Source organism: Tursiops truncatus, chromosome 8 (genome assembly GCF_011762595.2).
Source record: "Tursiops truncatus isolate mTurTru1 chromosome 8, mTurTru1.mat.Y, whole genome shotgun sequence".
Lineage (NCBI taxonomy): Eukaryota > Metazoa > Chordata > Mammalia > Artiodactyla > Delphinidae > Tursiops > Tursiops truncatus.
The window spans coordinates 54,654,562-54,669,544 of record NC_047041.1 but is presented as its reverse complement, the minus strand read 5'-3'; the positions used below and the strand labels follow the sequence as shown (position 1 = coordinate 54,669,544).

The 14,983-nt window shown below is 56.7% G+C and overlaps 1 protein-coding gene across 7 annotated transcripts; it reads left to right on the top strand.

The window, feature by feature from the left end:
- Positions 1-1,018: 1,018 nt before the first annotated feature.
- TSKU (tsukushi, small leucine rich proteoglycan) lies at positions 1,019-14,765 on the top strand. 7 transcript variants are annotated; one of them, XM_033862221.2, is made up of 3 exons: positions 1,059-1,177; positions 5,841-5,989; positions 12,254-14,765. In XM_033862221.2, the coding sequence occupies exons 2-3, from the start codon at positions 5,956-5,958 to the stop codon at positions 13,321-13,323; spliced, it is 1,104 nt and encodes a 367-aa protein (XP_033718112.1). In that variant the 5' UTR covers positions 1,059-1,177; positions 5,841-5,955; the 3' UTR covers positions 13,324-14,765. The 7 variants fall into 7 exon arrangements, with proteins under 7 accessions (XP_033718110.1, XP_033718112.1, XP_033718109.1 ...); XM_033862220.2 differs by lacking the exon at positions 1,059-1,177 and adding an exon at positions 1,854-1,982; XM_033862219.2 differs by lacking the exon at positions 5,841-5,989 and having other exon boundaries at positions 1,019-1,177.
- The last annotated feature ends 218 nt before the right edge of the window (positions 14,766-14,983 follow it).

Sequence of the window (14,983 nt, the reverse complement as noted above, 5' to 3'; positions counted from 1 at the left end):
GTAATAAGGAAAGAAGGAGCAAAAAGACTGGGTGTGCAAGTCTGGGCCACTGCAAGGGGAACACTGCCCAATCTCTGCACAGCACGAAAGCTCTTGGGAGGTCCAGGGTTCAAGGCCAAAACCTCCCTCAGCCCCCAGGCCACATACCTCTGGGGTGCCTGAGAACTGTCCCCTCCCTCACCCCACACTATCTCGGTGTGTGGACAAGGAGACTCAAACTCACCACCCTCCCAAGCCCCTTCTAGGGAATGCATTCACCAGGCAATTTCTCCCCGCAACCCCCATGTAAAAAAGGTTTTTTCGATGCTTTCCTGCACTTTTTACCATAAAGAGGGGTGAGAGAGGATGGGCTGCGGGGGGAGGAATCGACTTAAAAACTGCTGCCTAGTCAGTCACACTCCCAGTTTCCCTTCTTAGAGATCCAACCAGAAGTCGATGGTTCCCTCCACACACACAAAAAAAAGTCTGTTGCTTTCTCTCTCCTCTCTTGCCAGCTCTTCTGCCCAAGCCTGGCTCTCTCCTCTCTGTCGGTTCGTCTTTCAGCCAGTCTTTCCCTGCTTCAGATTCTTGGACTCCCTCTCACTAACGTCTCTGGACCTCTGTCACCCGTTTTAAAAAACGGGGGGATGAACTCGAGAAGAGGGAAGCCTCACCACCCAATCTCTTTCTCTCTCTGCCTCTCTCTCTCTCTCTCTGAACACACACACACACACACACACACACACACACACACACACACACACTCCAGCGACCTCCAGATGTTCCCGACCGTGCGGCCATCTGCTGAGATGGCTCAGGCGCTCCGCGGAAGGGGGCAGGGACCCGGGATGCAAGAAGCTGGGAGCAAGGCCGACTGAAGTGGGCGGGAGCTGCGTGCGCACTTTTGAGACGCTCCCTATGGTGGAACCCGGGCTGGGCAAGGGCTCCGCCGGCGGGCGGGGGGCGGAGCGGGGAACGCGCCGGGAAAGGCCGGCACTTTGGCGACACTCCCTAAATCGCCCAGCGGCTGGCCAGAGCCGCCACTGGGCGCGGGGCGGGCCGGGGAGCGCCCAGCGGCGGGCGGGGGCCGGAGGGCCGGGGGGCGGGCCGCGCCGCTCTGAGAAAAGCGCCGGCCAGAGGGCCCGCGACCGGGCCGCCTGGGTGAGCGTGCCGAGGCGGCTGCGGCGCAGGCTTCCAGGTGGGTGCGGGTCCCCGGGAGGAGTGGGAGTCCGCGCAGCGAGCGAAGGACAGGAGCCCCCCCACCCCAACCTTCACAGCTCCATCCCGCGAGCGGACGGCGCTGGACCCAGGGGCGGGGCCGGGGCCCCTCAACTTTTCCTGGACCCAGGGCGTCGGCAGCGGCGGCCTGACGCCCGGGACTCGGCCAGAGTGAGGAACCCGGACCTAGAAGGGGGCTTCCAGGAGACAAAGGCTGTGACCGGGGGCCGTGGGCGTGGGCCGGCGCCTCTGGGGGCTTTGTGCGGACACGTGCATCTCGCGTTTGTGGGTCTTTGTGAATTTGGTCCGGGGACATGCATCTGCCTGTGCCTTTGAATGTCCGTGATTTGAGGAGGCTGTTTTGCGCCTGTGTCCACGTTTCGTGGGCCCGCGTTTGGTTGTGAGTGCTGGTGGGCGCATCGTTGTGTCCGCGTACGTGGTCTGTGCCTGTCGACGTGTCTGGGTTGGGTGTCCGTGGAGTATGTGCGCGCCGAGAGCCAGACACCGCCCCAACTCCTCGCTCCCCTGCTGTCCACCCGGGCCCAGACTTGGCTTCAAACTTTTCTCCGGGTTCCTCGGCAACAGCGCCCGTCCTCCTCCCCCCTGCAGTCCGGGCGGGGGGCTCTGGCAGCCCTCCCCTCATTCACCTCCAGGGGTCCTTAGAGCCGCGAGGGGATGGGACAGGATTGGTGGGTGGGGCAATCGGCAGCGCCTGAGGACTGACCCGAGCCGAGGCTGGGCAGAGCGCGCCGCACACGCCAGCCGAACCTGCTGGGAGGAGAGAGGTAAGCAGCCGGTCCTGGCCCCCGATCGGGGGCTGAAGAGAGGAAAGGGGCGGGCAGCTGGTGGTGCCCGCCCCACGCTCCTCGGAGAGAGTGTATGTGACCGAGAGAGATGTGTCTGCTTGGCGGAGAGGCCAGCCACTAACCCCCGGCTCCGCTTTGAGATCCGCTCTCCGTTTGTATCCTGCCCCGGGCGGGGGGCGGGGGCGAGGGGTGTCGAGCCCTCCAATCCCGTAGGTGAGAAAGCAACGACGGCTGCCCGCGGCGCCGGCTCCCGGGACCTCCAGCTGGGCTGCTGGGTGGAGGAACCTTGCACACACTATAGTTTCGAATGGGATGTCCACTGGCCCACAATATGGCACTGGGCAAGTTGCTCAGCCTCTCTGAGCCGCAGTCACCTTGTAATGGAAGTGGGTGAGAACTCCCTCGCGGGGCAGAGCGTGCGGTGGCGATAACCAACGCAGGCAGAGACGGCCTGAGGTGCAGTGCCCGCCCACACTTGGCCTGGGTGAGGGGGTGACTCAGGAGCTTCTGATCCTCCCTGCCTGCTCTACCCTTCGGATAAGTCCAGACTTGCAGAGCTCAGGTCTGACCTGAGAAGGAGGGCTCAGGCTGCCGGGAGCCTCCTTTTGATCCTGGGTGGCAAAGATAACCCTTTAACACCTTCCCTCCCCTGCCCCTACCCCCACCCACCCCAGTCTTTAACCTAGAATTTTGCTTAATGCTGCAGACGTGAAGGATGGGCGCAAGCCACTCGCCTCACCGTGGGCACTTTCCTTTCCCTCTTTGGGCCTCAGTTTCCCTTCTAGAAAGGCAGGTGCTGACAGCCTCTCTCCTCCCTTCCTGTTCCGGCTGACTGGTTGAGATCCTAGAACCTGGAAACACTTTGATATTTAACACCTCCATTCTGACTTGACCAATTCCCAGGCACTAATTTTCTCTTTTGAAGAGGGAGAGGGAAGGTGGCTTTGAAGTTAGGTAGGGATGAAGTAAGGTGGGCTGGAGCCCCTGCAGCCCAGGAAGGGAAGGCTGGAAAGCAGCAGGCTGGGGAAGCCAGGTGAATACACCTGGGAGGGAGGCAGGAGGTATCTCCCACAGAGGGAACTGCCCTGCCCAGCTCTGTATGTTCTGAAACAGCGCAGGGGTGTTCAGCATTGTGGACTGTCAGATGCAAGGTTGGAGAGGGAGGGTTGGAATTCAATTTGAGGCTGGGAAGGAAGGCAGGGGCCAAATATGAAGGCCTTGAATGCCAGACCTAGGAGCTGGGATTTAGGCAGTGGAGAGCTGCTAGAGGGTTTTTTAAGCTGGCATGACAGGGTGGGGTTGGTAATTCTAGGAAACCTTCCTCTGGCTTGTGGGTGGTGCTGGAGCCTGGGAGACCAATCTGGAGGCTAAGTGCTCCAGCCTCTTAGAGTCGGAAGGAGATTTTCACTTATTTTCACTTACTTCATTGCTTCCTAGCTCTGTGGCCTTAGGCAAGTAACTCTACCTCTCTGATTCTCAGTCTCCTCATCCTTCAAATGAGGTTAGTAATTCTGGTCTGACTGATTTGTTGTGAATGTTCAATAGGATAATGAATTACATGTGCTAATGAAATGAGAAGAGATTTGTAGTCTGTATTACATCATGCAGACATTTGTTGGATTGCCCTGACAATAGAAGGCAGAGCCAGCATCTACTATGGTTCGAAACTTGATATCGCCCCCGCCTCCCCGGGAAAGCCCTAAGTATCCTGCCAGCTTGGACCACTGGTACCCTCTCCTAAGCAGAGGGAAGCTTTTTGCCTAGGACATTTCACTCATCTGGCTTATCCCGTTCGCATGGCCAGGCCCCACATAGGAGAGGAGATGGACGGTCAGATTTGGAGATGGCCACACAGCACAGTGTGTCGTATCTTGACGGGGCCACTGGAGCCCAGGGAGAGGGTGACCTTTTACTGGATGACGGGCAGGTTAGACTGGGAAGACCTCACAGAGGAGGTGACTTTTTTTTTTTTCTTAACATCCTTATTAGAGTATAGTTGCTTTACAGTGTTGTGTTAATTTCTGCTGTATAACAAAGTGAATCAGCTATGTGGTTGCCCACTCTCACCACTGTTATTCAACATAGTTTTGGAAGTTTTAGCCACAGCAATCAGAGAAGAAAAAGAAATAAAAGGAATCCAAATCAGAAAAGAAGTAAAACTGTCACTGTTTGAAGATGACATGATACTTATACATGGAGGTGACTTTTGAATCGAATGAGTGAGAGTTTGCATGGAAAACAAAGAAAAGTAGGGTGTCTCTGTCATCTTCATCCGAGGGAACAGCCTGTGCAGAGATGTGGGGCCCGATGAGCAAGACGGGCCTCTAGACTGGCAAGCTGTCTTTGCAGGATAGGTTTTAAACCAGGAGCAATGATGGGGTCCCGGTCTTCTGTCGGGATTGTACTCTGGTGCCCAGCATGGCCGGCAGTTGGAAGCAGAGGACCAGGAACAAGGCTGTTGGAGCAATCCAGGCCAGGAGGTCTCCTGAACCTGACCAGTGCAAGGTGCGGGGGGTGGGGGAAGACAGTGAGCCACCCACCCAGGGGTAGCTGCTGAGTCTCATTCTGTCACAGGTGACACAACTCTTTCAGCCTGCTTTGGCCTCTGCGACCTTTCCAAACTCCCTTACCAACTTCCTTGGTAGAGCCTGGTCAGTACTTGTAGCCCAAGCGAGACCCTGGGTGGTGCACTGGGAGACAATCCAAGGAAGAATCCATTTCGTAGTCTTCTCTGTCCTCTGCCCCTGCCTTGCTTTCAGGTCTGCTGGTGTCACGGCTCCTTTTTCTTTCCTGGCCCCTGAAATCACCCATTAGGGGGCAGGAACCCACATGCAGTGAGCACCAGTGTGTGCCAGGCCCAGGGCTAAGTCTTCACTTGACCTTGTGTAATCATCCCAGTGGCCTGCTGGGAGCAGTACTAGGTTTCTCACCATGTTACAGATGAAGACTCAGACTCAGAGGGGAGAGGGCCTCCTGGCAGGTGAGGTATGGTGGGGCTGGAACCTGGTGTGCCTGACCGTAAAACCCATTTCCTCTGCCCCACACTGCCTGCCCGTGTGTCCACACATGCCTCAGACCGAAGGGAACTTGCGAAGCTTCAGAATGGAGAAAATAGTATTGGGAGCCTTGTCTATTTCCCTGTAGATTATCTTCCAGGGATGATGTCATGGAGGAGGCTAGGCCCTTGGTGTCAGAACGCCTGGATTCTGAGTCCAGCCTCTGACCTCACTGGCTGTGTGACTCTGGGCAGATCACCGAACCTCTCTGGGTCTCTACGCAGATGTAAAATAGATACAATGCCATGTAACCTGCTGATCTTGCAGGGTGACTGAACAGATAAGAGTTGAGGAGGCATTGGGAAGGTTGAGAGCTATCCTTTGGCGAGGTGGTAGTATTCTAAATGCCTGGTATATCTTCATATAGTACCTGCTCTGTGGCAGACCCAGTACCCAGGGCCAAGGACATAAAAGGGAACCTAACCCCATTCCTGCCCACAGGAGGACAGACAGGTAAGTGTAATTATAGTCCAGCACGATCCACACGTGCCCACTTGTAAGCTGGGGCACAGCCATACAAGGAGCATTGGATTTGGAGCTCAGACACGTAGGTTTGAGACCTGGTTCCTCTCCTCCTCAGCTGAATGTCAGTCTGCAAAACAGGGACAGTAATCCCCACGGTCAAGGGTTGTGGTGAGGCCGAAACGAGATGGTGCTGTAGAAGTGCGTGGCGAGCTGACGTGTTTGTACAGATGTGCGGCGTTAGAGCTGCTGTTGGGGGAGCCGACCCACAAGGCTCCGGGAGTTTGGCCCTGACATTCTTTTTGCCTTGCGTTTCCAGAACTGACTAAGCCACTGGGGGCCAGGACGTTAATGGAATTTCCACCTGGGGATTTCGTTGGCGTCAGCTTGAGGGAGCTCACGATGAACATAAGTAGGGTTGGAGGCATCTCAGCATGGAGCAGCCGGTGGAGACAGAGCCCGTCTCAGGTGGGAGCTCGGCCCCCTGCCCACCTCGCCCCTTGGCCAGGGACTCCCCCTTGAAGTTGTGGTGAGGAGCTGGCAAATCTAGGGGCCAGAGATGCTGGGATGCAGCACCACGGGCAGGCAGCTGGAGCCAGGAGGGCCCGAGCTGGAATCCCTAACCCCAGGGAGCCCTCCTCAGAGGAGGAGGGAGGTTGGGGCCTTGTCAGCAGACACCAGCATGGTGACCAGAGGATGTTAGCACAGGTAGTCACAGACCCGCCGGGTGCTGACACCTCTTTGGGTAGCTGGGTAGGGAGGAACAGAGCAAAGAATAACACAGTCATTGCCTTCAGGAAGCTTAATAAATCATCACCATCACTGTCTACCATGCATTCAGCACTCAAGGTGTGGCAGTCGAGCTGACTGTTTCACACACTGTCCCCTAATGCTTTCACCAGCCCTGTGTTGTCGCCCCTGTTGAGGACACGGAGCCTCATCAAGGTTGAGACGTGCCCAAGGCTAGTAGGTACAGAGCTGAATTCACAGCCGGGTCTGAGTCCCGTGGTTGACTCTAAATTCTGGGCTCTTCATTCATCCAGCGTGTTTGCCGGGCCTGCCAGGCCTGGCTGTGGCCCCAGGTAGGGGAAGGGATGAACAGGTGAAGAAGGCAGGGTCACTGCCCCAAGCTGCTCGCACTTCAAGCCAGGAAACGGGCGGGTAAATAACGGCAGAGGCAGAGAATTTACCGAGTGTGTGTCTGAAGGAGGTGTGTTGATAGTGTGGTGTGAGAGGCCCGGCCCGGGGAGCAAGGAAAGGAGGGGGGCGTGGCCCAGGAGCCTGAGTGGACAGAACGGGCTTTGTTCCACTGGCAGGGCCAGGGCAGGCCTGGGGATGCGGCAGTCCTGCAATAGTGTGAGGCATCAGAACCCAGGTCCTGGGTCCTGCTCTGCCGTTTACTTGCAATCACTGACCATCTCTGGGCCTCAGTTACTCGTGATCTCTGAGGGGCCTTCCAGTTCTCCAGCCCTGGAATTCTCTGAGTTTGGAAAAGTATGAGAAGAGGCTGAGAGTTGTCCAAAGGCCGCCACCATAGGTTCGAATCAAGAGGGGAGTTCAGCCGAAGGAGGGAGGAAGGTGGGGACAACTTGCAGATACCTCTGTGCCAGAGGGAACTTGATTTCTGTGGTAAAGTAGAAGTCAGGAGGTTTTTGAGAGGGGCGATGATGTAGCCAAAGCTGTTTTAGAGGTTCTCATAGCACCGTCTGGAGTGTCGCAGTGGGGAGACCTGCCTGGGGCCTGTTAGGGCCACACCACTGACTCTTTTGACCTCACGGGCCATCTGTAAACTTTCCTTAGAGTCACAGCGGGCCCAACAAGGAATAGCTCATGGCCCTTGCCCAGAGGACCTTATGCTATACCCCCCTAACCAGGGGTGGGTGCAGTTACTAAGCCTTTGTCCTGCTGCCCTTGTGTTCTATAACCTGGCTGATCAGCAGATGCCTTTTATCTGCAGGTCAGGGTTTGGAAAGTAAGTGATGTATCCTGGGCCAGAGATCCTCCCTGGCCTTCCATGGTGAATACCTGTCTGCCTTTCCCTTTCTCCCAAGGGTAGATCACAGGGTCCCAGAGGGAGGGAGGGAGGCAGAGTCACTACTACACAGAAAAGAAAACTGAGGCTCCAGGAAAGAAAGAAAACTGTGAAGGTCACACAGTTAGTAGCAGATCCGGAACTAGAGTCCTGATCTCCTGGGTCTACGGCAGGTGCCAGTGATCTTGATATGAGTTGTTCTCCTGTCCCCGTTGCAGATTTGTAAGCCCCATGAGGACAGGGGCCCTGGGATCTCCCACCCCGACCCCAACATACACCTCACAGGGCCTAGCACACTGCCTTGCACTTAGCGATTCAGTGCTGTGGTTGATTAATAATGTCTGCAGTGGCTGTGGGTACTATAGGTAGAATGAAAAGGTACAGTGTTTCCATTATGTGGCTTCTACCACTTGGGGCCTCATTTCTCTACTGGGGCATTGGTCTTCTCAGTCTAATCTTCACAGCCATCCTCTCTGAGCCTGATAGGACCATCATTAGCATCCCAGGTTCACAGCTGAAGGAACTGGTCCAGGTAAAGTGACTTGCCCTGTTCACACTGCAAGTTGGTGTCCAAGGCTTTCTCACTCTCTAAGAAGCCCTTTCCTCTCCGTGGAGCTGAGGCTAGTGGTTTTTGTGAAGAGGAACTCACGTTACTCATCCCTTCCCAGACCCAGCAGCCGTGTTGAGAAACAATATAGTCATAGTGTGGCTTCCTAGGAAAGAACTGCTTTCCAGCAGGGCAGTGGTAAGAGCTTTGTCATGTTTGATACATATTTGCTGGAGGAAGGAGCAAGAGAGATGGGGTCAGGCCCACCCACTTATCCCCACCCCACCCGCTCCCATCTGTGGAGGGAGGCAGGGGGTCCACACTGCACCCTTCGCCTGTGCTGGGAACCCTGCCTTACTCCCACCACTATGTTTCATCCTCATGACAGGCCTGTGAGATGGCTCTTAACATCTCTCTTTTACAGATGAGGAGACTGAGGCTCAGCTTGTGGCTAGCCAAGATCAGAGAAAGCAGAGATGGCCGCAAGGCAGTCCTCTTAGGAAGCTTCATCACTCAGGGTGTTTTATAGATATTTTTTACTATAAGAGAGGAAATAAGAGGAGAAAAGGAGATTAAGACATGGTTAAACCACTCAGAGTTCTACCATCTAAAGAAAGACCACGACTGGGTTGACATATTTTCTTCTAGACTTTCTAAAATTACGATTTGCATTGGTTTTTCTTTAATGCATAGTTACACTTTTCTTAGCGTGCAATTTCTCCTTATGATCAGCTCTAGAATTATGGCATCAGCCCCCTCCTCCATGAGGTTGCAGACGCTTCTGAGCGTTATTTTTATTGACTCCATAAGATCCCTGGGAGATTCCACAGGCGTCTTGAGCGGGCTGGAAAGCTTGGGCCTGGAGTCAGGAGGCAGAGCCTGAGCATCGGCTGCCATCACCTCACTGAGGACCCAGGGACAAGTCACTGCATGCTCTCTGGGCCGCAGCTTCCTCATCACTAAAGTGAGGGATTGCACGCACTGCTCTGCGGCCCTCACAGCTCAAACGAGCAAAGGTCTTTTGGAAATTATCAGGGGCTGTGCCCCCGGCAGGGGATTTCCTTATCTTCCCTCAGTTTGCTCCTGGGAAAGTTCTGCCCTCCCCTTGGCTCCTGGATCTTTTGCTCCAAGCAGCAATGCCAGACCCCAGCATCTCGTGAGACACTCACATGAAGGCACCCCTCCTTATGTTACCCCAAAGGGGACATTGCCTCTAAGCAGAACAGGGGCACTGACCCTCAAAGACCACTAGCCCACACCTCTGCCTCTGCCCCCTTCTGGGGCCAAACTTGTGAGGCATCTCAGAGATTTCTTCCTTCTCCTCTCCCAACAGCCTTGGACGGCCCTGTGAGGCCTCTGAGCTCCGCTGTGACCTCAGGAAGGCCCCAGAGCCACTGAGTATTAGAAAGCTTGGTACCTACCTGTCCCAGCGGCCGATGGCAGCTGGAGCGTGGCCCTCGGACTCCGGATGCGTAGCTCTTCTTTCCCCAGCAACACACAGAAGTACACGTTCCACCTGAACCAAGCCAGTGACGAGGTTACAAAGGCCTGAGTTCACCTCCTGGCTCTGCTACCTTCCTCTCGCCATCCTCGGTTTCCTCCACCGTAACATGGACATAAGGCTGCTTACCTCCTGGAGTGACGGGATGGCATAAGGGAACATGTGTCCGGCACTTAGTGAGGACAGGCTCTGTCACTGTCAGCACTTTCCACTTAACTTCCAGGCCTAGCACAGAACGGGGGCCCAGGGAGAGGTGTCCACTGTGCAGGGCTGAGCAGAGACCTTGTCCACGGTGCCCTGGGAGCATCACAAGCACAGTGACCCAGGCGGGTCTCAATCTACACTCCTGCTCCCTCTGTATCAGCTGTCGCCACCATTGCCTCCGGGGCTCAGTGGTGACCACTCAGCACGTGTGCACAGCTCTTCACAGTTTGCATTGCACTACAGTGAGGGTTGTGTCAACGTATGTGAGGAGGGCAGGAAATACTGCCTTGTGGTACAGAGGACGAAGCCGAGGCCCGAGAGGCCCCCTCTCTGGGGGGGAGGGGGAGAGTTGGGCTGTGTTACATAAGCAGGAGCTCATAAGGGGCCATTTGGCATTTAAGAGGCACATTGTATAATCACCTTTGGGAACCAAAGGGTAATCTTAGGGCCTTTTTGTGTGTCTTCGGTGTTTGTTTAAACCCCAGGAAGGGTGGGTATGGGCAGATCAGCTTAGCAGGGAAGAGGAGGCCCTAGGTGGTAATGAACCTCTGCGGTGAGAAGCTCACCAGGGGAACAAAGGGGGTGTGAGGTAACTTAATATGTTCCTTTCAGTTCCAGACACTGGAACACTCTGTCCTGCCTCAATTGGGACCAAGCCCAGGATGCACCTGGGCCGGGTTTAATCCTCAAATTGGACTCTACAGCAGAAAGGGGCGGGAGAGGAGGGGCCCACATAGGGGGGCAGGGGAGAATAGCGCCCCTTCTCCCTGCCTGTGCTCCGAGCCCAAGTGCAGATCAAGTGGCTGCCCCTTTAAAGTTTCATGTAGGGCTAGTAATGCTATCCTGCTGCTCCCTCCACAGCCACCCCCTGTCCACAAGGTGGGCAGGTCCCTGGCCCACCTCTCCCCGAAGACCAGGGGGAGGAACAGGTGGGGGGAGGATGGGGCAGGGGGGCAAGTGTGCAGAGCTGAAGAACCTGCTAGAGTGAGGCTTAGTTAGTGCCTTCTATCTCCCGGGCTGAGTGGCTGCTGTGCAGAGGGAGCGTGTAGCCACAGCCTGTCCAGTTAGAGGCTTTCACTGCTCAACCCTCTCTCGCATCCTCCTGCGAGCACCACTGTCCGAGGGGCTACAGACGCGCCTGGGTGTGAGGACCGGAGGTGACAGTGTACATGGAGTGCCCAGCATCAGTGGTAGCTGCTGTTACAATCGTCCAGGAGAGAAACTGAAGCCAGGGGAGAGGCGTGGCTTGCATCGTAGCCTATGTCGGTGGGAAGAGCCCCTCTTGGACCCCATCTCTCCTGCCAATCCTGCTGGAGGCAGCAGATGAAAACAGAGGAATTGGGACTGAGCGGGCCTGGGTTCTAATCCTGCCCTGCTTTTTACTGGTTTGGGGTAAAACTCTTTTCCTCTCTGAGCCTCTATCTCTTTATTTGTATAATGGGGGAACCAGCCCAGCTGCCTTCCCTAGGTTAAAGGAAGGGCCAAAGAGGTGTAAGAGCCCTAACAGCTGGGGGTGAGGGCAGGGCAAGGGGGAAGGGGCTTGGCACAGAGTCCCCAACTGGAATGAAGGATCCTGCCTCTGGAGGCCAGGCCGGGTGAGAGGGCTTAGGACCGTGGACCCAACCACTGTTACCCACAAAAGCAGTGAGGTGGGGACAGTCATTGCAGACCCCCCTTGCAGGAAGAGGCCTCTGTCTGGGAAGCTGGAGTGCGGGTCTCAGGCATGGCTCAGCCACTGCCGAACCATGACAGTGAGCCATGCTTCCTGTGTATGCCATTGGGTTCACGCCCACTTACTTGTGACCATGGCCGAACCACGACAGTGAGCCATGCTTCCTGTGTACGCCATTGGGTTCACTCCCACTTACTTGTGACCGTGCATGACTCTCTGAACCTCTCTAAGTTTCAGTTCCCCCTTCGTGAAGTGGTGACAGCATGGCTGCCTTGCAATTTTCGTGGTTGTGAGGGTTAAGTGGGACCGTGCAGGGAGGCAGCTAGCACAGCATCCAGCACCTAGCACCCAGCATGTCGCATGTGCTCAGCAGAGGTAAATGCAGTACCCTAGCCCCTAAGCTGTAGACCCATCCTGTCCAGCGCATTTCCAGCTGGGTTCCTTAACGTCCAAGGAAGGCTCCAGGCCCTCACCTTCACTTCAACCGGAACAGGCCCACTTTCACCTGCTAATCTTATTTAAGGAAGGGTTCTCCTGCTTCCAGCCATCTGGCCTAACCCCCTTTACTATACAGATGGGGAGACTAAGGCCAGAGAGGAATAGGGACTAGAAATTATATAAGGAGGGGTATTCAGGGAAAGCGTCTGGGGGCACTAAGGGGCTGGTGGCAATTTGCAGCTGTGCCTACACACATCAGCTGGTGTCTTATGGGGTGGCTTAGAACCATCTGGTATGGGGTGCCTGGCGCCAGCCCTCACCTGTGGCTCTCTTTCTAGCCCACACCATGCTGTGGCCCCTGCTGCTGTTGCTGGCCGCCGGTGAGGCCCAGACCACCCGGCCCTGCTTCCCTGGATGCCAGTGTGAGGTGGAGACCTTTGGCCTCTTCGACAGCTTCAGCCTGACGCGAGTGGATTGCAGCGGCCTGGGCCCTCACATCGTGCCCGTGCCCATCCCCCTGGACACAGCCCACCTGGACCTGTCCTCCAACCGGCTGGAGACGGTGAACGAGTCCGTGCTGGCAGGCCCGGGCTACACCACGCTGGCCGGCCTGGATCTCAGCCACAACCTGCTCACCAGGTTCTCGCCCACGGCCTTCTCCCGCCTTCGCTACCTGGAGTCACTCGACCTCAGCCACAATGGCCTGGCCGCGCTGCCCGCCGAGAGCTTCACCAGCTCGCCCCTGAGCGACGTGAACCTGAGCCACAACCGGCTCCGCGAGGTCTCCGTGTCCGCCTTCGCCACCCACAGCCAGGGCAGGGCGCTGCACGTGGACCTCTCGCACAACCTCCTCCACAGCCTCGTGCCCCACCCCGCGCGGGCCAGCCTGCCAGCGCCCACCATTCAGAGCCTGAACCTGGCCTGGAACCGGCTCCACACTGTGCCCGACCTCCGGGACTTGCCCCTGCGCTACCTGAGCTTGGACGGGAACCCACTGGCGGCCATCGGTCCAGGGGCCTTCGAGGGGCTGGCGGGCCTTACACACCTGTCGCTGGGCAGCCTGCAGCGTCTCCCCCAGCTGGTGCCCTATGGCTTCCGTGAGCTGCAGGGCCTGCAGGTCCTGGATTTGTCAAGCAACCCCAAGCTCAAGTGGGCAGGACCCGAGGTGTTCTCAGGCCTGGGCTCCCTGCAGGAGCTGGACCTGTCAGGCACGGGCCTGGTGCCCCTGCCCGAGAAGCTGCTTCTCCACCTCCCGGCGCTGCAGAGCATCAGCGTGGGCCAGGGCGTGCAGTGCCGGCGCCTGGTGCGGGAGGGCACCTACCCCAGGCAGCCTGGCTCCACCCCCAAGGTGGCCCTGCACTGCATAGACACCCAGGAATTAGCTGCTGGGGGCTCTGATACCTTGTGACGAATGGTGTGGCCTGGGGCCATGTAACAGACTTTGCCCTGGGCTCCCTTGGGTCCTGGGTAATTTATATTTTAACGTGCCAATGCCAGCAGGGACTCTGTAGGCCTGTGTGGCAGCATCATTGAAAGAGAGGCTTTGAACCTGGGACCCACACCCAGGAGCAAGATTTTGCCCGTTTGTCTATGTTGCTCTCCAGACCATAGCTGAGGGTCTTCGATGCCAAACCAGACAGCAGTCCCCTGCTGTCCTTCCCTACTTGTCCCCAAAGTGCCTTCCCTGAGGCCTGGACCAACCTGACCCATGACAGGAGGAGGGCGGGCGGGAGGTAGTGCTGCGGGGCAGAGGTCCAGCCACTCAGGCATGGGTTTCTTTTACGACACAGCCCTCTCTTTGCTCTGGGCATGTGAGGGCTACTTCATCCTTTTTTCTTCCCCTAGAACTCTGGATAGAACTTTATAGAAAGGACTGGAGAAAAAACTCTAGTCCACCTCCTCATGTGCCAGATGGGGAAACTCAGGCCGAGGAAAGGAAAAATGCTATTCTGAGGTCCTACAGTGGCAGAAGCGTGAATGGACCCAATGTCCAGCCTCCCAGCAGGGCCCCTTTGCACTTTTCTCCCCTCTCCCCTTTCTGGGCTCCCCCTTGCTTCCAAGACTCACATCCTGCCATTTGTGCCCTTTCCCTGTCGTCCCCAGGAGGAGAGACCAGGGCCTCGGGGGTGGCACTCTGGGCCCGGTAACCGGCTGTGGCACAGGCTAAGTCAGTTCACCTCGGAGCCTCTAGAAGCCTCAGGGATACCAGTCCCAGCCCTGCCAGTTTCCCACTCTGGGTGGGGGGGGGGGGGGGGCGGTGTCCCCCAGCATCAAGAATGGAAATGCGCCCATTGACCCCTAAGGTACTGCCTCTAGATGCAGTCCTGGAGCCCCTCCAGGCCCTGAGCTCCCTCAGACCCCACTGGCCCTGTGCCCGACAGCCCAGCTCATCCTACTGAGAATGCAGTGAAGGAGGTAGGGGAGACCCCACCCATGTTTATGCTCCGCCACCAGGGTGGCATCTCAGCTTCCCAGCCCTGGGCTCTCTCCTTAGCATGGGGTTAATAAAAGTTGTTGCCTTTTTAATGGACTGTCACTTTCAACCCACCCCCACCCCCCCACCCCCTCCCCAACCCCCCATCCCCCGCCCCATCCAGGTCCCTGCTGGCAGGGGATGGAAACATGCCATTTGTAAAAGAAGAAAGACATTGCATTTGTTCGCTTTTGTAATATTGTGTCCTGGGGATGGGTTGGGGGAGGAGGCGTTGGGTGAAAGCCAGCTATACTTGGCCATGTGGGCGTCAGGGGGCTGGTCCCACAGGGACGCCCACAGGACAGTGAGAGCTCTGTCCTCCCCCACCGGCCCTACCCAACACCTGGTCCTTGGTTTAATAAACACTATAAAGAGGCCCTCTTCCCATCATTTGACCGACATCCACTGACATTCCCTAGACTGGGCCATGGGGCCATAAGGATGAATTGAGACAAGATTGTTCTCTCTGAAAAGCCCAATAACCTCCCAGGATTAGGGGAGTGAGGTGATGTGAGGGAGGGAGTTCCTCGGGGGTGGGTGGCACCTTTCACTGCAGCTAACACTGCCTGCCTTCCTCATTTCCCCTCTGCCTGAC

Excerpts from the sequence above, each read along its gene's own strand:
- TSKU (XM_033862218.1), top strand. The coding sequence starts at position 1,679 with ATGTGCGCGCCGAGAGCCAGACACCGCCCCAACTCCTCGCTCCCCTGC. Across the intron at positions 1,983-12,253 it reads AACCTGCTGGGAGGAGAGAG|CCCACACCATGCTGTGGCCC; the intron begins GTAAGCAGCCGG and ends CTCTCTTTCTAG.